The 24694-nt window shown below is 45.9% G+C and overlaps 1 protein-coding gene across 1 annotated transcript in view; it reads left to right on the top strand.

Annotated features, from left to right (window-relative positions):
* LOC126260009 (multifunctional methyltransferase subunit TRM112-like protein) overlaps positions 1-23652 on the top strand; it is a 40457-nt gene extending 16805 nt beyond the window's left edge. The window contains exon 4 of the mRNA XM_049957169.1: positions 23468-23652. Within this exon, the coding sequence (XP_049813126.1) occupies positions 23468-23569 (102 nt within the window). The 3' untranslated portion in view covers positions 23570-23652. The remainder of the gene's footprint in view (positions 1-23467) is intronic.
* The last annotated feature ends 1042 nt before the right edge of the window (positions 23653-24694 follow it).

Raw genomic sequence — 24694 nt, 5'->3', positions numbered from 1 at the left:
GTACGCAGCCACAGACAATGCAGTAGGGCACAGAGGAGATGCCTACAGACTCTCTGCTGGAGGGCCATAGGAATATTACAGAGACTGAAACTGTATCCCAGAGACCAGGACAGGGCCGAACATGTGTGACATCAGAGAGGACTGTTATTTGGCTGAAAGGGCACGATGGTACTGCCTTAGTACTCCACTGCAACTGGCATTTAACCTCGCATCATCCCCTGGACATGTACCGAGGCGAAAGGTGTACAGAAGGTTCCTGCATAGTGGCCTTTATTGTTGGAGACATGCTGTCTGTTTACTCTGGCATGTCTTCACTGAAGGGTACATCTAGAATGGGGCAGTCAACATGCTACCTGGACGGTCGAACAGTGGGCCAATGTTCTTTTCACAGATGAGTCCTGATTTGGTCTGGAGTGTGATTGTTGATGGATTTGCATCTGGATGGCACATGGAACATGATTTCTGGACCCAAATATTGTGGAAAGAGACTGATATTGAGGTGGATCCCTGATGGTGTGACCAGGGATTATGTTGACCAATCAAACACCTCTTTATGAAATTGTATGGGTAAATCGGCAAGATTTAACTGCCGTCAGGTACCGTGAGGAGGTTTTTGGATTTCATACACAGTTGTTGCAGCGTGCTGTGGGCCCAAACCTCATATCGATGGACCGTAAACCTTGACCTAATAGAGCATGGGTGATTGGTGTTTTTTTGTAAATGGAAGATATTGCATGCAAGGTGTGGCCTGCTCGCTTTCCTAATTTGAATCTCATAGAGTATGTCTGAGATGCATTTGGGAGACAGTTTGCATCATGTCAGTATCCACCAACCACTCTCCAAGACATTCTGGATGTTGGTATAAAGACACAGTGTCCAGCATGTTAAAAACCAGTTATCGTAATCACAAAATTAAGCAAGGTAATTGCCATAACAATAAAAATAAAGATGTACCTTTTGATGTATGGTTAAAATACCGAAACAGAGTAAAGTGAGTTGCACTTCACCTGTGATTGCTGACTTTCTTCTGAATAAGTAATTGAACTGTTCAGTAAATGTTAGCTCCTTGTCCTAATTTGACATTCATTGGTTTCATCATTTCACAAGCATATCATGGTTCAGCCTAACCTAGATGATGGGTTATGCTAAATATCAGTCTGTCATAACAGTGTTCTTTTGAAAGGATAGTAAAGAATATTGAAGCTGTGATTGAGAAAATGTAAAGAAATCATGAATAACATTAAATGATTTAATGTTGATGCTCAAACTACATAATTTTTTCCTCATGTTGGTTGCCTAAAACTGCTCTATCGATGCCTACGCAAAACTGATCTTGCCAACCTGTGTGCCACTGAGTGAGGTGGCACAGTGGTTAACACACTGGACTTGTATTGGTTCAAACACGTGCCCAGCCATCCTGATTTAGGTTTTCCGTGATTTCCCTAAATCTCTTCAGGGAAATGTTGGGATGGTTCCTTTGAAAGGGTGTGGCCGATTTCCTTCCCCATCCTTTCCTAATGAAAGCTTCTGCTCCATGTCCAATGTCCTCAGTGTCGATGGGATGTTAAACACTAATCTCCTCCTCTCCAACCTGTGTGCTGTAGAGAAAACAACGCCCTTGCTGGTACCGTCTTTATTCTAGATTTCAGCCCAATAAAAGACTCCTCTATGACACTCACCGGAGACCTCTAGCCATCAAGAGCCCCCCCTGCGGGTCCGGGGATTAGAATAGGCCCGAGGTATTCCTGCCTGTCGTAAGAGGCGACTAAAAGGAGACCATCCCCCTCACGGGGGTAGTTAGCGCCTGCGTCCGGAGACGGACGGTTTCCCGACCTATAATCGTGGTCTTTTTGGTTTTTCACTTCTCGTTTCTTCATTCCTTTTGTTGGTTCCTTTTTTTGCTCTTCTCCACTTCACTGTCTTCCTTATTCTTTCCCTTGACTTCTCCTTGCCTTCTCATTGCCTTTTTCTCCTTGCCTTCTCATTGCCTTTTTCTCCTTGCCTTCTCATTGCCTTCTTCTCCTTGCCTTCTCCTTGCCTCCTTCTCCTTGCTTTCTCATTGCCTTCTTCTCCTTGCCTTCTCTGGTCTCCGCCTCGGCGTTTGAGACAGTCTGTCCTCTTTCTCCCTCTCTCTTCTTTTTCCTCTTCTTCCTTCCTCCCTGTGCGTGTCTGAAGGCCGACCCACGCGTTCGCACGCGTAGCCGGTGACGGGGTAACGCGTAAGTCCCCGCCCTGGGTAGACATGTAAGGCACGCGCGTACCCCCTGGTAAAGGCCAGGCCCGGGGAGGGGTGATTGCCTGAGCTGATACCTTCTGACCATGCCGATTGGTCCCTCCGTCTGTTTCTCGGGAGGTGTGACCTGAGGTGTAAACATTCACCTAAGGCGGGAGTGCCCTCTGAGAGGGTCCCCACAAGGAAGGAGCGCGCCGTCGGAGACGCTGGCAATCATGGGGGATTCCTCCGCAATGGATTCTACTCCATCGCTTTCGACTTCGACCCACAAACGGAAACGTGACCAGCCACCAGTGACAAAAATACTACCGCCTGCCCACCAGTTCCTCGTCGTTTCTCGATCTGAGGAAGGAAAGGATTTTTCCTCTGTCAACCCTTTCGTTATCCAGAAGGGCGTCGATGCCATAGCTGGATCTGTCAAATCTTGTACCAGATTGCGTAACGGTACCCTATTACTCGAAACTGAGAGCGCCTTTCAGGCACAAAAACTGCTTCGGGCCACACTCCTTTACACATTCCCTGTCCGGGTGGAGGCTCACCGAACTTTGAATTCGTCTCGTGGTGTGGTCTATACTCGATCCCTCGACGGCTTGACTGACGAGGAGATTCAATCTTTCCTCGCTGAGCAGGGCGTGACGGCTGTCCATAGGGTCATGAAAAAGGTCAACAATGACCTTGTACCGACCCGGACACTTTTCTTAACCTTCGATAGTGTTAAGCTGCCATCGCGCATCAAGGCGGGCTACGAGGTCATTTCAGTTCGCCCCTATGTCCCGACACCTACGCGCTGCTACCAGTGTCAGCGTTTCAATCACACTCGACAGTCTTGTTCCAATGCGGCTAAATGTGTCACTTGTGGCAGGGATGCCCATGAGGGTGACTGTCCACCTCCGTCTCCTCGTTGTGTGAACTGTCAGGGTGACCATGCCGCATCCTCCCGCGACTGTCCTGTCTATAAGGAAGAACGCTGTATCCAGGAAATTCGAGTCAAAGAGAAAGTGTCCACCTCGGCTGCTCGCAAGCTATTGGCTAGTAGGAAGCCCACGCTGCTCCCAGCGGGGAAATACAGCACTGTCCTCGCCTCTCCTCGGACTACCCGGGAGGTAGCAACCCAGACATGCGATCTGACCTTCAGCACCACGGTCGTCCGTTCGGCCAGTGCTAAGATCGCGCGGTCGACGTCTCCTCTTCCTCCCATCACCCCACAGACACCAGCCACTTCCTCAGCTTCTGCTCAGTCGAAGACCCCGAAGTCAGATGCACGGGCCTTCAAGAAGGAACCATCCCGTGCAGACTTCCTCCGTTCCTCGACCTCCCAGCCTTCGACCGGTACTTCCACCAAACGTCCTTCTAAAAAGGCGCATAGGAAGCACAGTTCTCCTTCTCCGCCGCGGCGCCTTTCTTCTCCTGCGCCACCCAGCGGTTGCCGCCCCAGGCCGTCATCCGTTTCGCCTGGCCGCACCGCTGGTAGCCGAACATCTGGCCGTTCACCGGCGGAGGAAGCTCCCCCTCCCGGCCATCCTCCTGAGATGGCCGATGACCCTATAGACCCCATGGACGATGACTGTCTGCCTCCTGCTAGCAGCGGCAGTGCTCGCTCGAAGCCAGGCCCTAAGCGGCCTTCGAGGTGACCCCTTCTCTCATCTTCCTTTTCTTACGATGGCACTTATTAACTGGAATATTCGCAGCATTCGCTCCAACCGCGAGGACTTGAAGTTGCTGCTCCGCTCGCATCGTCCGCTCGTCGTAGCCCTCCAGGAAACGAAGCTACGCCCATGCGATCAAATTGCCTTGGCACACTACACCTCTGTGCGTTTTGACCTACCCCCTGTGGTAGGTCTCCCAGCTCATGGAGGGGTTATGTTGCTGGTCCGGGATGATATTTACTACGATCCCATCACGTTGCACACCGGCCTGCAGGCAGTAGCCATCCGCATTACTCTCCCCACTTTCACGTTTTCCTTTTGTACCGTTTACGCTCCATCGTCATCTGCCGTTACCAGGGCAGACATGACGCAACTTATTACTCAGCTACCTGCACCATTTTTGTTAACTGGAGACTTCAATGCCCACCATCCTCTTTGGGGCTCTCCAGCATCCTGCCCGAGGGGCTCCTTGTTAGCAGACCTTTTCAACCAGCTCAATCTTGTCTGCCTCAATACTGGCGCCCCTACTTTTCTTTCGGACACATCTCATACCTATTCCCATTTAGACCTCTCTATATGTACTCCCCAACTTGCACGCCGGTTTGAGTGGTATGCACTTGCTGATGCATATTCGAGCGACCACTTCCCGTGTGTTATCCATCTCCTGCAGCATACTCCCTCTCCGTGCTCCTCTCGTTGGACCATCTCCAAGGCAGACTGGGGGCTCTTCTCTTCCAGGGCGACCTTTCAGGATCAAACCTTCACAAGCTGCGATTGTCAGGTCGCACACCTCACGGAAGTCATTCTCGCTGCTGCTGAATATTCCATCCCTCACCCTACTTCTTCTCCACGTCGCGTACCGGTCCCCTGGTGGACCGCAGCATGTAGGGACGCTTTACGTGCTCGTCGACGTGCTTTACGCACCTTTAAACGCCACCCTACAGTGGCGAATTGCATTAATTATAAACGATTACGTGCTCAGTGTCGTCGTATTATTAAAGAAAGCAAGAAAGCCAGCTGGGCTGCTTTCACCAGCACCTTCAACAGTTCTACTCCTTCTTCTGTTGTCTGGGGTAGCCTGCGCCGGCTATCTGGCACTAAGGTCCACTCCCCAGTTTCTGGCTTGAAGGTCGCGAATGAAGTCCTTGTGGCCCCTGAGGCTGTCTCCAATGCCTTCGGCCGCTTTTTCGCCGAGGTTTCGAGCTCCGCTCATTACCACCCTGCCTTCCTCCCCCGCAAACAGGCAGAGGAGGCGAGGCCACCTAACTTCCGCTCCTCGAATCGTGAAGGTTATAATGCCCCATTCACCATGCGGGAACTGGAAAACGCACTTGGCCGATCACGGTCCTCCGCTCCAGGGCCTGATTCTATTCATATCCAGATGCTGAAGAACCTTTCTCCTGCGGGTAAAGGTTTTCTTCTTCGTACTTACAATCGCATCTGGATTGAGGGACATGTTCCCGCATGCTGGCGCGAGTCTATTGTTGTCCCGATTCCTAAGCCGGGGAAGGACAAGCACTTGCCTTCCAGTTATCGACCTATCTCGCTTACCAGCTGTGTCTGTAAAGTGATGGAGCGAATGGTTAACTCTCGATTGGTTTGGCTGCTCGAGTCTCGACGCCTACTTACCAATGTACAATGTGGATTTCGAAGGCGCCGCTCTGCTGTCGACCATCTGGTTACCTTGTCGACCTTCATCATGAATAACTTCTTGCGGAAGCGCCCGACCGCGGCTGTGTTCTTTGATTTGGAGAAGGCTTACGACACCTGTTGGAGGGCGGGCATTCTCCGCACCATGCATACATGGGGCTTTCGCGGTCGCCTCCCTCTTTTTATTCGTTCCTTTTTAATGGATCGACAGTTTCGGGTACGTGTGGGTTCTGTCCTGTCCGACACCTTTCGCCAGGAGAATGGGGTGCCACAGGGCTCAGTTTTGAGCGTCGCTCTCTTCGCCATCGCGATCAATCCAATAATGGATTGCCTCCCAGCTGATGTATCAGGCTCCCTTTTCGTGGACGATTTTACCATCTATTGCAGCGCGCAGTGTCCACGTGTCTTGGAGCGCTGTCTTCAGCGTTCTCTTGACCGTCTTTACTCCTGGAGTGTCGCCAATGGCTTCCGTTTTTCTGCCGAGAAGACGGTCTGTATTAACTTCTGGCGCTACAAAGAGTTTCTCCCACCGTCCTTACGACTCGGTCCCGTTGCTCTCCCACTCGTGGAGACAATCAAATTTTTAGGCCTTACCTTTGACAGGAAACTTAGCTGGTCTCCACATGTGTCATATTTGGCCGCCCGTTGTACCCGTTCTTTAAATGTCCTCCGTGTTCTCAGTGGTATGTCGTGGGGAGCGGATCGAACCGTCCTCCTTCGCCTATATCGGTCGATCGTCCGCTCCAAGCTGGATTATGGGAGCTTCGTATACTCCTCTGCACGGCCATCCATCTTACGCCGCCTCAACTCCATACAACATCGGGGTTTACGACTTGCGATCGGAGCATTTTATACCAGTCCCGTAGAGAGTCTTCATGCTGACGCTGGCGAATTGCCACTCACCTACCGGCGCGATATACTGCTTTGTCGGTATGCCTGTCGGCTACTGTCAATGCCCGACCATCCTTCTTATCGTTCCTTTTTTGACGACTCTCTTGACCTTCAATACGGGTTGTATGTCTCTGCCTTGCTACCCCCTGGAGTTCGCTTTCGTCGCCTCCTTCAACAACTTGATTTTTCACTCCCTGCAACCTTCCGAGTGGGCGAGAGCCGCACGCCACCTTGGCTCCAGGCTCAGGTCCGCGTTCACCTCGACCTCAGCTCGCTCCCGAAAGAGGTCACCTCCGGTTCGGTCTACCACTCCCGTTTTTTGGAACTTCGCTCGAAGTTCAACAACATGACTTTCATTTATACAGATGGCTCTAAGACCAATGACGGGGTCGGGTGTTCCTTTATTGTCGGGGCACAAAGTTTCCAATACCGGCTCCATGGCCATTGTTCGGTCTTCACAGCTGAGCTCTTTGCCCTCTACCAGGCTGTTCTGTACATCTGCCGCCACCGACATTCTGCTTATGTCATCTGCTCAGATTCCCTGAGCGCCATCCAGAGCCTCAGTGATCCGTACCCGGTTCACCCTTTCGTACACCGGATCCAACGCTCTCTTCAGCAGCTGGTGGACGTCGGTACGCCGGTTAGCTTTATGTGGGTTCCTGGCCATGTCGGTATCCCTGGGAACGAAGCTGCAGATGCCGCGGCCAAGGCTGCGGTCCTCCAGCCTCGGACAGCTTCTTGTTGTGTCCCTTCGTCCGATTTTAGCAGGGTCATTTGTCGGCGCGTTGTGTCGCTGTGGCATGCCGATTGGGCTGCACTTACCGACAACAAGCTTCGGGCCTTAAAACCTCTTCCCGTGGCTTGGACGTCCTCCTCACGCCCTTCTCGGCGGGAGGAGGTCGTTTTAGCAAGGTTAAGAATTGGACACTGCCGGTTCAGCCATCGCCATCTGCTGACGGCTGCGCCGGCGCCGTTCTGCCCATGTGGGCACTTGCTGACGGTTAGTCACATTTTAATGTCCTGTCCCGATCTTAAAACACTGCGCCTCGATCTTAACCTGCCTACTACTTTAGATGCCATTTTAGCGGATGACCCACGAGCAGCTGCTCGTGTTCTTTGTTTTATCAATTTGACAAACCTCGCTAAGGACATTTGATGATGTTTTTTAATCCTATGCCTGTCAGTCTGTCTTTTATTGTGTTTTCCCTTTTAGTTGTTGTTGTCAACTTGTGCCTCGCGGTGCATTCTTAGAGTAGTCAGGGCGCTAATGACCATTGAAGTTGTGCGCCCGAAAACCACAAAAAAAAAAAAAAGCCATCAAGAGCTGTTTTCATTTTTGTGTTTATTCTTTCGTGGGAAAAAATGAGCTGTTAAGAAGTTATCAGAAACTCCCTAAAGAATACTACTCAAGACGTTGAAGTTCTCTGAAAATGCATTAAGACATGAGTATCTCATGGGATGGAGTATCTCCTCAGATGAATCATAATTCCTTTCACCCCAGTTAGTCATGTTAAAACTATTACACCATACCCAATGCTACATTATGTAGTCATTTGCTGCAGTTCTGCTGTTATATAGTTTCACGTGCAGAATGGGAGTTGTCTACATAAATGACAAGAAACTCGAAGGCATCATCTGGGCATGAAATTGACTTTTTTAAACCATGTGAAGCCATTTCCAAATGACAGAGCACAAATTAAATATTAATTCTGCTCTTATTCAGTATTGGTTGCTAAAATGAAACAGCACATTTTTGTAGAAAAAGGAAAATTCTCTTTTGAGACTTGTTAAATTCAGAGAGAGATCAGTGGTGAGGTCAGAGCTTACATTCAAGAGATGCATTACAAATGAAACAAATCTGCATCTACATGTGCAAAAATAAAGAACAATAGACCTTACTTTGGTAAATATGGGTTTCTTTTTCACAGAATACCCATTGTGGTGTTGGAGACTGGAACAGACCTGTGTTAACTCTTGCCCAATGTAAAAGGCAACTAGAAGGCATCTTGTACCTATTCAAGTGTTCACGTTGATGACACGGTGTTCATCAGGCTGACTGTCAGTTTTAGCTCACATCACAACCTCTCCCTCGGCATGTTTGGCTTGATTAGTTATGGTCACCTTCTGGTGTTTGACCTCAACTTCTCTAAATTCTGCAGAAGAGCAAGTGCCTCAGAAAAGGAGGCGTTATGTGGTGTGTAATCTATTCATTGTGTACTGTGATTCCCAGCACTTGCTATTTAATTGGATTTACATTTGCACCTGAAATAGTGTGGTAGCCAGTTTATCATGGGTGACTCTTCATGTACCCTTATGTTTGTAGCTACCAGACAATGTGAGAATTATACTGTTGAGTTCCCCATGTATGGCAAGGATTAGTTGTGTGTCTAATTCAGGACTCCAGGTGATGGCTACTGTGCCATGTAGCCTTTGCTGTGCCAGAATGGTGCCATTGGGGAGAGCCTTCAGAATAGCATCAGGATGGACAGTTTGTAATAAAACATCTGTGCAAACATGACCATCTCAGCAGTTACAAATCAGAATTTCAATAGAGAGATTTAAAGTTCCATGACATTCCACCTTTGGCCACCCCATGGGTTGAGGATCAGGCAAGGAGACATGGAAACACAGATCAGTTAATTCTTGGTGTGCTCCAGAATCTTTTGGGAAAAGAAAGACGCCATTGTTTTTCTGAAAATATTGAGGGCACATTTGGAAAAGCCACTGCAGTAGAGAAAATGGGAAATGGATGTCTCTTGATCAAAGCTTTGAATGCTAACCAATCACAGGCACATCTGGCCTGTGACAAGCTTGAGGGTAAAGCAGTTACCATCTCTCCTCCTTCCATCGAGATCTGTCTATACAAACAGATGAACTACACGCTAACCTTGAGTAGTGTGGAGTAAAACTCATCCTCAAAATTCAGAGAGGCTCTAAGCATAATAAGTTGGCCACATGAACTTTCGCCCCCTGCAGGTCCGGGGGTTAGAATAGGCCTGCGGCATTCCTGCCTGTCGTAAGAGGCAACTAAAAGGAGTGCCACACGTTTCAGCCTTTGTGATGGTCCCCTGAAGGGTTTGACCACCATTTTTCAAAATTTTCCCAAAGAGCAAGCCAGGTAGGAAAGGGCGCCTTACACGGTGCATCATGTGCTGAGACCTATCGCATCATTCTTCGACGTGGATCTGCACTTCTGCTCATTCTCCAACCGTTGGGTAAGGTCACCCTCCTGGGTGCGTATTTTACCATCAACTGTGCAGTATCATTTTCTACACTGACAATGACAGTGGACTTCTTTGCTTGGTTGCACCTGATATCCAGCATGGTAACCAGTCCATTGTGGTGGAGCTGTCATGTACCCTGTTGGTTGTAGCCCCCTGACAATACAGGGATCGCTCTGCTGATGCCTGTGCCGTTAACTCCCTATGTATGCCAAGGGGTAGATGCCCATCCCCCTGGGGCATTGAGACCCCCGGCAATGGCCATCCTGCCAGGTGACCTTTGCTGCAGCTGGGTGGCACCCGTGGGAAGGGCCCCTGGTCGGAGTGGGTGGCATCAGGGCAGATGACAGGCGATGGAGTGTAGTACATCCTCTCTTGTTGGTGGTCAAACACGAGCAGTCTCTAAGCGTTCACGGGCTCAATTCATGCACAGAAGTATGACCCCAAATCGTTCCCCTCACTGGCCACACTATGTGAGGAACGTCAGGCTAAGGATGACAGCGGCTCTTACTCACCCCAGTTCCTTGTATGTTCAAGAACTGATGCGGAATCTTTCATCATGATGAAGCCTCATTGTTTTGTTGAACATTTAGATGACAAGTTTGGGGAGGTGGAGAGCTTGTCCAAAATGAGAGCTGGGTCAGTCTTGATCAAAACAGCATCCTCTGCCCAGTCACGGGCTTTACTCACTTGTGAAAAGCTGGGGAATGTTTCTGTAACCATCACACCCGATAAGAGTTTAAATATGGTCCAGGGTATCATATTTCACAGGGACTGTCTTTTGCAGTCCGACGATGAGCTGCACACCAGTTTAGAACAGTGAGGTGTACATTTCATTCGGCATGTCCACCGGGGCTCAAGGTATAATCAGGTTGCCACCAGTGCCTTCAACTTGGCCTTAGAGGGTGGTACATTACCCGACAAGGTCAAGGTGATGGTTTACCGCCGTGATGTAAAACCCTGTATCCCTCCCCCAATGTGGTGCTTTAAATGTTGGAAGTTTGGTCCTATGTCTTCCCACTGTACTTCCAGCGTCTCATGTCGAGGTTGTGGATGCCCATCACATACCAATACTCCATGTGTCCCGCCTCCCATTTGTGTAAACTGTGGAGAGCACCATTCGCCTTGCTCGCCAGATTGCAGGGTTCTCGAGAAAGAAAGGAAAATCATGGAGTACAAGACCCTGGACCAACTGACCTACACAGCGGCTAAGAAGAAATTTGAACGCCTACATCCTGTACGCATGACATCGTCTTACGCCGCCGCTACAACAGTTCTAGCCTCATCAGCTCCGCCAACCGCAGTCACCTCTCAGAGCTGGAAGACTACACCTGCCCCCTTGATGATGGAGGTCACTTCCCTCCCTGTAGCTCTTGCACCACCTACTTCAGGACCAACATCCTCCCAAACATCGGGGATGTCCGTCCCCACTTCTAAGCCAGAGAAGCGTAAAACTTCTTCAGCTGCTCTCGCTAGGAAGGGGTCCCTTGGGTCACTCCCTTCCCTTGTTTCTGCTAGTGGGAAATAAGACGCCCGTCAGTGTCTGTAGTGCCCAAAAGCAGCTGATCATAGGGCTTCACGCTCATCCTCATTCCCAGAGACTGAATCATTAAAGTCCTCCAAGCCAGGGAAACCCAAGGAACAGCGAGAGAAATTCAAAAAGAAGGTCCCCAAGACATAGGGAATTGTGGTGGCACCCACACCACCACTACCTCCAAGCTCTGCGTCTGTGGATGAGGTGGAGATTCTGGTGTCCGCTGAGGACCTAGATCTTTCAGAACCCTCAGACAAAGTGGATATAGACTGCTCAGGCAAAAAGTTGGTGGCAGCAGGTGACCCCGAGGCGTAAACTACCTCATTGAATGTTCCATGCCTTCCCAGTCTAATGACGACGTCATCATCCAGTGGAATTGCGGCAGTTTTTTCCACTGCCAACTGTTGACCTTTACATCTGCTTCCTGCATTGCCCTCCAAGAAACCTGGTTCCCGGCAATGCGGGCCCCTGCCCCCTGCGGCTATAAGGGATATTACAGGAACCATAGTGACTATAATAGAGTCAGGTGGAGTTCGTGTTTATGTCTTAAACACAGTCTGTAGTGATACTGTGCCCCTTCAAATCCCTCTTGAAGCTGTGGCTGTCAGAATAAGGATGACGCAGGAAATAACTGTCTGCAATGTATATCTTCCTCCAGATGTGTAGTATCCTTGAATGTGTTAGCTGCACTGATTGATCAACTCCCCAAGCCTTTTCTACTTTTGGGAGATTTTAACGCTCATAACCCCTTGTGGGGTGGCACTGTGCTTACTGGCCGAGGCAGAGATTTCAAAACTTTACTGTTTCAGTTCAACCTCTGCCTCTTAAATACTGGGGCCGCCACACGTTTCAGTGTGGCTCAAGGTAGTTATTCGGCCATTGATTTGCAGCCCAGGACTTCTCCCATTTATACACTGGAGAGCACTCTTTAGGGTGCCCTCGGTTAAAGACGGACACTTGATGGTCGCCGGAAGTTGCTGAAGCAATTAAGGAGCCTCTGTGAGCTCTACAGCGACATAAGTGGCACACTTCCCTGGAGCACTTCATAGCCTGTAAACAGCTCCGTACTTACATTCGCCAACTTATCAAATGATGGAAGCAGGAATGCTGGGAGAGATACGAGGGTTGTTTTTTAAATAAGGGCCGTTTGCGCGTATAGTCCCGTAGTTCGCACGGATGCCGCAACAAGCCACCGCGCCACTTGCCGGCATCCTTCCCTTTCACACTGATGCAAGTTGCAGCTCTGTAGCTGACGTGTACGCATCGCTGTGCTACTTTATAATGTTTACAATTATTGAATCGCCCGCCGTGTGTGAGATACAGACAGTGATACGTTTTTTGACCGCGAGAAGCCTATCAGCTGCAGAAATTCATCATCAGTTAACAGAAGTTTATGGTTTGAATGCAGTGAGTGAAGGTAAAGTGCGTCAATGGGTTAGAGAGTTTAAAAATGTCCATAAAACGTCCATGACGAAGAACGCTCAGGCCGGCCCTCTGTGATCACTGATGATTTGGTGGCTGCAGTCGAAACAAAGATTCGTGAGGACAGAAGATTCACAATTTCCACTCTTTCTTTGGAATTTCCACAAGTTTCAAGATCGGTTTTGTACAAAATTGTGTCTGAAAACCTAAACTTTAAGATACTGTGTTCTCGGTGGGTACCCAGACTCCTCACAGAGGACCACAAACGGAAGAGATTTGCCACTTCATTGGACTTTTTGATTCGTTACGAGGAAGAAGGGGATGACATGTTGAGTCAAATTGTCACTGGAGATGAAACATGGGTATCCCATATCACTCCCGAAAGCAAGCGACAATCGATGGAATGGCGACACACAACCTCACCCGTCAAGGTCAAAGCCAAACAGATGCTGTCAAAGCGCAGGATTATGGCAACTGTTCAGGGACCGGCGCGGTGTTTTGCTAGTGGACTTTATGCCACGAGGAACGACAATAAACTCAGATGCCTACTGTGCAACTCTAAAGAAGCTCGGCAGAGCAATTCAAAACAAAAGGCGTCGCATGCTGACAAAAGGAGTTTTGCTTCTGCACGATAACGCTAGGCCTCACACCTCTCAAAAGACTCGGGATTTGATTGATTATTTTGGCTGGGAAGTTTTGGACCATGCACCATACAGCCCCGACCTTGCTCCTAGCAATTTTCACCTTTTCCGGTACCTGAAACACTATCTTGGCGGGCAGCGCTTCAATGACGACGATGAAGTGAAAGCGGCCATGAACTCTTGGATGTTGGAGCAGGCGGCCGTATTCTTTGAAGAGGAAATTAAAAACTTAGTTGTACGGTATGACAAGTGCTTAAATAAACAAGGCAACTATGTAGAAAAATAGCTAAAAGTGTGTAGAATCAGAAAATAAAAGTTTTTTTACAAAAGTATTTGTATCTTTTATTAAAAATAAAAACGGCCCTTACTTAAAAAAACAACCCTCGTATGTCTCGACCATTGGGTGCCATATGTCACCTTCCCAAGTCTGGGCAAAGATCAAACGTGTTTTCGGGTACCAGACCCCAACAGGTGTTCCCGGTGTTAATAGAACCTACCGACACAAATACGATTGCTGAGCAATATGCTCAAGCCTCTGCATCGGAGAATTACCTCCCAGCCTTTCGCACCCTCAAATCGTGGATGGAAAGGAAAATCCTCTCATTCGCTACATGCCACAGTGAACCCCATAACCCTCCATTTACAGAGTGGGAGCTCCTCAGTGCATTTGCACATTACCCCAACACAGCTCCTGGGCCAGATTGGATCCACAGTCAGATGATTAAAGATCTCTCATTTGACTACAAACATCTCCTAGTCATCTTCAACCAGATCTTGTGTGATGGCCTCTTTATATCACAGTGGTGGGAGAGCACAATCATTCCGGTACAAAAACCCGGTAAAAATCCACTTGTTGTGGATAGCTATCGGCTCATCAGCCTCACTAACGTTCTTTGTAATCTGCGGGAATGTATGGTGTGTCTGCGGTTGGGTTGGGTCCTAGAGTCATGTGGCCTACTAGTTACATGTCAGGGCAGCTTCCGCCAGGGTCGCTCTACCACTGATAATCTTGTGGCCCTCGAGTCTGCCATCCGAACAGCATTTACCAGATGCCAACACTTGGTTACCGTATTTTTTGATTTACGAAAATTTTTTTGAGATGACCTAGTGACATCATATCCTTGCCACATTATATGAGTGGGCTCTCCGAGGCTCACTCCCGATTTTTATCCTGAATTTCCTGTCACTTCGTGCTTTCTGTGTCCAAGTTAGTGCCTCCCATAGTCCCCCACCCCCAATACCCATGAGAATGGAGTCCCACAGGGCTCTGTATTGAGTGTATCTCTATTTTCAGTGGCCATTAATGGTCTAGCAGTAGCTGTAGGGCCGTCTGTCTCACCTTCTCTGTATGCAGACGTTTTCTGCATTTTGTGCTGCTCCACCAGTACTTGTGTTGTTGAGCAGTGCCTACAGGGAGCCATCCACAAGGCACAGTCATGGGCTCTAGCCCATGGTTTCCAGTTTTCAGCCGCAAAGTCCTGTTTTACACACTTCTATTGGCATCGTACTGTTCATCCAGAACCAGAACTTTACCTTAATGACGATCCACTCACTGTAGTGGAGACATATCGATTCTTAGGGCTGGTTTTCGATGCCCAATGGACTTGGCTTCTTCACCTTTGTCAGCTTAAGCGGAAGTGCTGCACTTCAATACCCTCTGCTGCCTGAGCAACACCAATTGGGGTGCAGATCACTCTAAGCTGCTGCAGCTCTACAAAGCCCTTGTTAAATCCCGCCTTGACTATGGGAATGTGGTGTATGGTTCAGCGCAGCCCTCAGCGTTGCGTTTACTCGACCTAGTGCACCACTGTGGTGTTCGCCTAGCGACGGGAGCTTTCAGGACGAGTCTGGTCACTAGCATCCTTGTGGAAGCTGGAGTGCCTCCATTGCAGGTTAGGCATGCTTATCTGCTGGCCAGTTACATAGCACACATTCATAGTTCTCCTGCCCATCCAAATCACTGTCTCCTTTTCCCACCCACGGCCATTCATCTCCCGCTTTGGCAGCCCAGGTCAGGGCTTCCAATTGCAGTTAATGTCCGATCCCTTCTTTCTGAACTGGAGTCTTTGCCTTTACCACCTATACTTGAAGTCCATTCACGTACACCTCCATGGTGTACACCAAGGCCACAGCTTCGCCTGGACCTTTCACGTGACTCTAAGGACTCAGTTAACCCCGCGGCTCTCCCCTGCTACTTCCTCTCGATTCTTGAGAAGTACCGAGGCCATGAAGTGGTTTACATCGACGACTCGATGGCTGATGCTCACATTGGCTTCGTGTATGTCCATGGAGGACATATTAAACAGCATTCCTTGCCCGATGGCTTCAGTGTTTTCACCGCCGAGCTGGTCGCTATATCTCGTGCTCTTGAGCACATCTGTTCATGCCCCGAGGAATTGTTTGTTGTGTGTACTGACTCCTTGAGCAGTCTACAGCTCTATCAACCAGTGCTACCCTCGACATCCTTTGGTGCCATCCATCTAGGAGTCCATCTATGCCCTGGACCGGTCCCGTCGTTCAGTGTTGTTTTTGTGGACCCCAGGACACGACGGCATCCCAAACAATGAACTATGCTGCAGGCTGACCAAACAGGCTAAGTGGACATCACTTCTGGAGATGGGCATCTCTGAACCTGACCTGTGTTCTGACTTACGCCGCAGGGTTTTTCGGTTTCGCGAGACAATGGCAAAACAGTACGTACAGCAAACTGCGTGTCATAAAGGAGACTATGAATGTGTGGAAGTCTTCCATGTGGGCCTCTCACAGGGAATCAGTTGTCCTCTGCCAGCTCAGCATTGGCCATGATTGGGCAACCGACGGTTACCTCTTGCACCGTGAGGTCCCACCTCAGTGTTGGTGCTGTGCCCAGTTGACAGTGGCCCATATTCTGGTACACTGTCTCAGTTTGACTGCCCAGTGATGTAATCTTGGGTTACTGGACTCATTGCCACTCATTTTATCTGACAACGCCTTATTGGCTGATTTAGTTTTACGTTTTATTCGGAGGGTGGGTTTTATCATTTGATCTAAGTTTTAGCGCATGTCCTTTGTCCCTCTGTGTCCTCCACCCTAGTTCTTTTAGGGTGGAGGTTTTAATGTGTTGCTGAGTGGCTGGCTTTTCCTTTTTACTCTCGTGGTTGGCCAGACACTGTAATTTGCTTTCTTGTTTTATTCTCTTCTGTTTCTAGTGTCTGTTTTCTTGTCCTCTTTTGTTTCTTTTAGTGTTCCTTGCCTTTCCTTCGTTTGTGGTTTTTCCTTTCTTTTCGTTTGGTGTTATATGTCTAGTTTGTTTTATTGTAACACTTGTGGCAATGTTTTATTAGGAACAAGGGACCAGTGACCTCGTAAATTCATCCCTTCCCCACTCTTTTAAACCAACCAACCAACCAACTTGAGCTTTCATCTGTGCCTTCAATGGAAATGTTCTACGTGAGAAAGTTAAGATCATGGGTTATGGTTTATATGCATAAACTGCCCAGAACAACACACAAACACCCTCCCCCTCCCTACTTCCTCATTCGCTAACACGTTTAGTTTCGAGGAGGAAGAAGAAAATACAGGTATTAACACACTTTACTGGCTGTCATACCAAGATGCAAAGAAAAAGTTTGAACAACTTCACACAAGCAGCATGACATTGAGCTCCACAAACATTGACAAAAACCACTCCTAGCACAGTGACAGCATGGTCTCAAACAGCAGCTCATGGACCTAGCCACATGCTAAAGCATGATTCTCAGTTGAGTTAAAGGACACCACCACCCCAGACCCACGGCACCAGTGGAAAGTACCCCAATGACACAGCCAGAGATGCCTCTTTCTCTCCTGGTATCACCAGGGAAGAGGACATCTGCCAATGTGCCCCATCTCAGGGTGAAATGGACAAACAATCTGCCACTAACCATTAGCAGAAAGAGCCAAGGGTTGCCTTAGAAAAGAATATATGTTTCCGGGCCCAGAAGTCAAGATATGAAAATTCATGCAGAAACTGAAACCTCACGGAGACGAAAAGGAAAAATCAAAATTGAAACAAGGCTCTGCTGTTCTGGTCAGTATGGTCCAGAAACTCCTGGAAAATCAAAACTACTTATCCTTGAATGCATAAGGTCTTAAATCATACTGTCATGGCTAAAGAATTTCGTTAATATGGTTATGAGCAAAGGAGAGAAAGTTTTATTAATAGTGAATTATTAATGAAAACCACCATAGACATATTGTTATAGATTTATTGTTTTACAACCAGTTTCATTCACTGAACATCTCCAGGTTGCCAGTTCATCTTGGCTGTTGAACTGCAAGAGCTGCTCGTTTTGCCAGCTCAGGCAGTTCAATGGACCAAACTAAAATGGGCAACCTGAAGATGTAAAATGAATGAAACTAATCTAAACACAATAAAAGTATAATGATAAGAGGGCTGTTCCAAATGGTTTTAGTAACTCTTACACCAGAAGTCTAACAAGAATGGGATTATTTCAGTTTGAAAGAACATTGTTTTTCAATCATGAAGGGTGTGCGACAGTTCCCCCACAATGGATTTCAAACCATATGTGAATGGCGAGTGGAGAAGCAGGCAGTGCTGAGTCAGACATGGTGCATCATGGATCTGTCACGCCACAGGTTTTGTGCAATGATCACAGAGTTAACTGCAGAAGAATGCCACTCTTCTATGGTATGCGTTTTTGATGCTCAGTCTTCCCCTTCTGGAACAATTGTTGGAACTTGGTTTCATGAATTTTCAAGGGGGTCACCAGTCTCTTGAAGATGAGCCTTGTTCTGGTCACATAACAATGGCATTGACCCCCCCAAAAAACTTTAATGCTGCGAGGAAAATGATGTAAAGTGATCCACATCTTGCGTTTCGTGACACTGAAGGAATCCTAAATACTGGATCAACTGGGGTGCAAACCATCATTTAAGCCTAAACAAGAGAAGGGCCCATTGAGCCATATTCCCTGACATAAGCCCAAAACACCCCTAAACGGATTGGTGTTTTATGCTTAAAAGAATTCGACGAAGGGCAGTCCAAAGACTCTCAATATTGTCACAGGTGATGAAACACGGATATACCAGTATGACCCAAAAATTAAGAGGCAGTCTTCAGTATGGTGCTTTCCAGGTGAGGGACCACTCACAAAAGTTCAGACATTAGAGCTCTGGAAAGATGATGGTGCCCACTTTCTTCACAAAGGTGGATCATCTTACACCTGTGACCTTGAGACACCTGTTGCACAATCAATACTGAGTGGTATGCGACTAAAGATTGCTGCCAAAAGTCATTGCCACATGGTGGTCACAGCACCAAAAATAGAAGGTTAAGCACCTTCTGCATCACGACAACGTATCAGCCCACACGACTGCCAGAACGATGGACGTCTTGGAGAAGATAAAAGTGCAAGTGTTGCTGCACCCACCCCCATCACGTGGCCTGGCTCCGTGTGACTTCTTTTTGCTCCCAAAGACAAAGGAAAAAATCATGGGCAGCATTTTCCATCCAGTGAAGAGGCTAACACTACGTATGACAATGCTCTTAAGTTACTACTCTGAAGAAGCTTGGACTGAAACATTTTTGAAGTGGTTTCAAAGGCTGGAAAAATGTGTAAGTGCTCTTAGAGAGTGTTTGAAAAGTTGTAACAGTTATGTTGTAAATAAAAAAATTTCTGAGCTTGTGCTAAATCTTTTGGCATAACCCCTTGTGGAGCTGAAATGGCTTTCATTAACATTGTCAGTTGTAGTGCTAAACCTGATAAAGATTATTTATTAAGAGTAATATTTAAGACACCAGACAAGGCATGATGTGAGTCGGAGATAAGAAAGTGGGCAAGGGCTCCATATGAAGTCAAATTTGTTGACAACCTACTGAGACAGCTGCAGTGCAGTAATGGTGAGGACAACAGTCTTGGTCATCAAGGTGTTGCTGGAATACAGCCTGAAAGTTTGAGAACCCTGTGGAAGGTTCTGGAAGAATCTTTAGGAAGACCATCAGAAAAGTCAGGGAAAACATCTCCATGGGAGAAAGTCCTTGAAAAACAAGTGTATAAACAGCCAGTGCAGGACACAAGACAGTCACTACCAGGAACCAGAAGAAGTGGTACTACAGCTGAACCTCAGAGTGACACTTTGATGCTGCTGTGGTAAAAAAAAAATCACAAGAAGTATGTACACATTCTAGGGAGAGCAACTGAGTTTACAGTAAGTATCCAGCAACATTTTTATCCTAAGTTTTCTACCTGTTGATGAAGAACAAGCTCGATAGAGTTTCACTAGTAGTAGCAGTAGGTAATAATTGACATTTTCTGTGTGTTGGAACAAAAAGGGGAACAAGCACCAACTCGAACTTGTCTCCAATTGTGCTTGAAATATTTATTCTGTGTTGTCGGAATGAGTTGCAAGCAGAACACTCGTCTCTGATAGGAGAAGGCAGAACTCAAGAAAACGGAATTGCTGGAATGTGTACTCATTGATTGTTAATGTGTACTCATTGATTTGCAAAGGTATGAAGCCACTGTAAGACATCTCTCCAGATAAGGCTGAACTGTTGGAAAGTAAAAATTGTTCTTAAACTGAATCCTCAAGTGTTCGCACCCTTATTCACTTCATATGAAGCCAACAACCTCCCCTCTCCACTGCAAAATCACCTCTGCTAAGAATCCAAGGAGATTTTCTTCCCTTTCACTCCTTTAAAAGTAACTCGGTAGACTCCAGCCCACATAGTCATCAATGTCCTGATTGCATCATTCAGGCCACACCTTCGTCCAGAGTTGGTGATTGGTCCTATTCCAGGACATGACAATACAGTGTTTTGTTTAGTGAATAGGAGTGCTGCAGTCCTTTAGCAGAGTGTCGAGACACAGCTCCTGGCTGTGATAAAATCCACAGTCAAATGCTTAAAAACCTTGACAGCATAAAACACTTCCTCGGATTTTCCACTCATATATGGTGAGATGGGGAGTCTCCCTTCCAGTGGTGAGAGAGTATTATCATTCCTATCCTGAAACCTGGAAAAAAATTGCAAATTTTGACTCTATCTCGGCCAATCTCCTTAATGGCTGGATTGTGTAAATTATTTGAAATAATGAGTAACTGATGACTGTTGAGTCTGGTAGCCAGATGACTTGTAGATAAATTTCAAAGTGTCTTTCAGGTGCTCTGATCCACCAAAGATCAACTGATACATCTGGAATCTGCAGTGTGCAGCTATTTCATGCATCACCAACACCTGATCAATGCGTTCTTTGATTTCCTGAAGGTGTATGATACCATCCAGTGCCATTACATCCTGTCTGTGCTGCATGACTGGTGTTTCCAGAATTGCCTACCAATTGTTATCTAGAATTTCCTATCCCTCTAATTGTTCCAGATCCAGGTAGGTTCAGCCCTCAACGACCAGTGTGTACAGGAAAATGGAGTACCTCAGGGATCAGATTTGAGTGTCACAGCTTCAAGGCAGTCAGTGGCAGTATGATCTGTGGTCTCACCCTCAGTGTATTTTGATCTTCTTAGCCTATATTGCACATCACAGATCACCAACTTCAGGGAGATTACAGGAAGTGGAAAGCTGTGCACTGAATCATGAGCATTAATTTTCTCCTACAAAAACTTGCCCTGTGCACCTTTGTTGACTCACCCAGAACTTTACCTAGGTAATCAGTTACCTGAAGTCTTTGAAAATTGCAAATTTTTTGCCCCTTTATTTGATAATAGTACACATGGTTACCGTACATATGCCAGCTAAAAGCAAATTGCATGAGTGAACTTAATGCCCTCAGGTTTTTCAGCAGCACCTTTTGGAGAACAGATTGCACAGTTCTTCTGGAATTATACAAAGCTTTGATATTATCCCACCTGGATTTTGTATGAAATCTTTATGGAAATCGCATCACTGTTGGTACTGAGCTGCTTAAACCCAGTTCAACACTGTAGTGTGCAGTTTGGAACTGGCACATGCCATACAAGCCCCATAGACAGCCTCCTGATGGAAGCTAGTATCCCAACACTGAGGATCAGATGACAGGAATTCTTGGCTGTGTGGTCACAATCAACCAGACACCTAAACATCCACATTAGACTCTGTTTTACAGCCCACAGTTCAGAATGTTTACCATTTACCCAAAAATAGACTGACCAAGTGGGCTTCTATTAGAGACTCTGTGCCAGAACTTCCAACCCTACCCCTGTTGCATGTGTGCATGGAGTTCCCTCTTGGCAGTCCTCCCCTCCCCTCACCTATGTTATTTGTTGTCTGTAGTTTGAGGTAACATCTATAAAAGGAATAAAATATTAACACATTACAATTTGTACAAGTTGAAATCTTTGTATACATAACATCAGGGATACTATGAGTGCTTGTGTGGTGCTGTGATACATCAATAACTGAATTGTCCTTTATAAAAAACTGGTTCGCTTGCTAGTGGGTATAAGATACAACCACTGGCTAGCTGCTAAGATTAGTAGCACTGTGCGATATCAGTGTATTCTCGCTGCCAGTCTCCTGAGATCTATGGTGTGGCTTGATGTGCAGCATCTTGAGAAATACTTACTATAGGAACAACTGAATGCAGTGAGTGATGTGAAGATGATGGCTTCTGGTGGAGTTCATGATGCCCCAAATAGGAGACAGAGAGTGCTAGAAAGAGCAGGGTTCTAAGCCAAGTTCATAAAAACCAGCGGGTGGCCATATGTGCATCTCGACTTGTTCGTCATCATTTGGTTTGTGAACAACACCAACCATTCCTTTCTGTATCATTTCTGGTGATGAGAAATGGTGGCTTCATCTTAATGTAAGGAAAAGGAAGGAATGTTTGATACCAAACAAAGCAGCAACTTCCTGTACTTCGACCTGCGCATTTCACAGAAGATAATGGTATGCATCTGGTGGAACAGCAATGGTGTGGTGTGCTACAAATTGCTTCCCCGAACTATAACCATCATTCTCGAAATTTATTGTCAACAACTGTGATGTCTTGCAGACACAATCCAAGAATAATGACCAGGAAGACTGCCTGAAGTGATGGTACTCCACGATATCATCTGCCTGCATTCTGTTAGCCCAACAGAAAACGTTATACAGGAATTGGGTTGGGAAGTCATTCTGGGCCCATGTTATTCATCTGATCTTGCATCCTCTGATTTTCACATATTCCACTCTCTTTTGAGTAATCTCCAAGGAACGTCCTTTCTGGATGAAAATGTGCTCTGAATGTAGCTCAACAAGTTCTTCATCTCAAAACCACATAATTTCTAGAGCTGCAGGATCGAAAAGTTCCCAAACATTGTCAGACTGTTGTTAGTAGAGAAGGAAAATATATTATTAAAGACTAAAGCCACAGTTCTGTGTACATGTTGTGTTTATGAAACTTACGGTTAGTAGAGAAGGAAAATATATTATTAAAGACTAAAGCCACAGTTCTGTGTACATGTTGTGTTTATGAAACTTACGGAAAATGCTACAGACTTATGTATCAACCCAATATTTTGTGATTAGAGCATGCCTTTTATTGTCCATTGTCTCTGTTACTGTTGGGTAATTAGTTGACCAGACCTGTTCAAAATTTGGTTGAACTAATTTTGTAATGAAATTGTTCCTTGTCGAAAAATATTTATTAAAAAGAAAATTTTGATTTGTTAGGGGGTGTGCTATGATTATGAATGTTAGAATACAACTTACAATATTTTAACTATTTTGTGAATGGATTACATGTTAAAGAAGATTAAGTGGTTAAAACCTTGCATATCCGTTACTGGGTACTAAATGGATTTTTCCCTTCCATTGCCATGTGGTTAAGTTTGAACCTAGGTAGTTCATAATCAAGGAGCTGTGACCTTTCAGTTGAAAGGCGTGGGTTTAAAGTCCCAGTTCCAGCATCCAAATTTAGGTTCTTTTGTGTTTTCCTATACGTATTAAGGCAAATCCCAGGATGGTTCTGTAGAAAAGACACAACTTATTTTATTTCCCATCCTGTCAAACATTGTGCTTTGTTTGTCATGAGCTAATCATCCAGATGAAATTGTTTCTTTGCTGCATACACATACTAAACATATAAGGGCCATCTCAGTGGCTTACGAAGTAGTTCCAGGTATTTGCATTGCTTTCATTTCTGCATATTCCATTGTACATTTTTTTCGTTCTCCTCTAATTTGTAGGCCATGATCAGATAATCTGTCTTGATAATCTTATATTCTCATTTTTGTTGTATTTATAACTGAGAACTAATTTTTTTTTTTTCTTTCAGGTTGAAATAATCAATGGAGAATTGATCTGCCCTGAATCAGGGAGGAAATTTCCAATAAATCAAGGAATTCCAAACATGTTACTAAATGAAGATGAGCTGTAATTATTTCTTCATAAACTGTTCATGTGTGTTGTTATATCTCCACTTTGTTACATTGTATAATATTAAAGTATTTTATGACAAGACATAGTGTTTATGTTACAAAAATAATTAATTTTTTAATATACGAAATTGTGTATAATAAAACAATTGACTGTACCACATACTACTTTGAAACAATAAGGCACAAAAGCACATAAATCGGCTGCACAAACTCTCCAGTGGATGTGTTTACATTCAGAGAATGCCAGCAGAAGCCTGTCATGATGTCTGTCTCCTTTCTGCTGTAAATAATGATTGGCGGTCAGTGAGACTGTGGGTCATAATGTTGCATTGCAGTCTTGGTTCATGTAAGGTTACAAGATGGGATTGTCGCTATTTAGGACAATACTCATCTCAGTGGTGCCCATTGTACTAAACTGGTGAATGATGTGTCTACCAAGACAATAATGCTTCCATTCACATCTTTGAAAGTAACTGAGATTACTTTAAATAACACAATGACAAAATACACTGTCACTTTTAACCCTCAGTCCACCGATCTGAATATAATTGCACCTCAGTGCAGTATTTTAAGGGACATGCTACACAATTATGTCAACCAAGGAAGAGTCCTCAGTTCTTGAGATTTTTGTGGTGAAACAGGTATGTATCCCTCCGACTTCTGTGTGTCTCCTATTTGTGCATTCGATGTTAGATACGAACTGTAACTGTCTAATAAAGGTTTTTTCACTTTTCAGAGGTGTCAATATTATTATGTCTGAGTGATGCAGCAGAAAAGTTTAATCCAAGCTTCACTATAAAGATATTCCAGTTTTTGTCAGAAGCCTAGATAAATCTTGTTTAGTAGTATGTTGTCTTAGAACCGTATTAAAAATAAATTGTTTCACTCGTGTCGTATCTTTTTTTTCATGCACATTAATACAGTTTTATATTTAGATGCGAGAAAAGTAGTACTGATAATTGTAAATCAGCACATATTACTAGGGCATTGGAATTAACTTTGAGGTTCTTTTGAAAGTGTACTGGATATGATGTAAGTGATTTCATAATTTACACATTTTTATGGTTGATCAACAGTTTATGTATTTTGAAATAGACAAAGTATTTTCAGTTGCCAACAAACAC

This window comes from Schistocerca nitens, chromosome 5, assembly GCF_023898315.1.
Source record: "Schistocerca nitens isolate TAMUIC-IGC-003100 chromosome 5, iqSchNite1.1, whole genome shotgun sequence".
Classification (NCBI taxonomy): domain Eukaryota; kingdom Metazoa; phylum Arthropoda; class Insecta; order Orthoptera; family Acrididae; genus Schistocerca; species Schistocerca nitens.
Note: the sequence above shows the minus strand (reverse complement) of the source record. Positions and strands in the feature narration are given on the sequence as shown.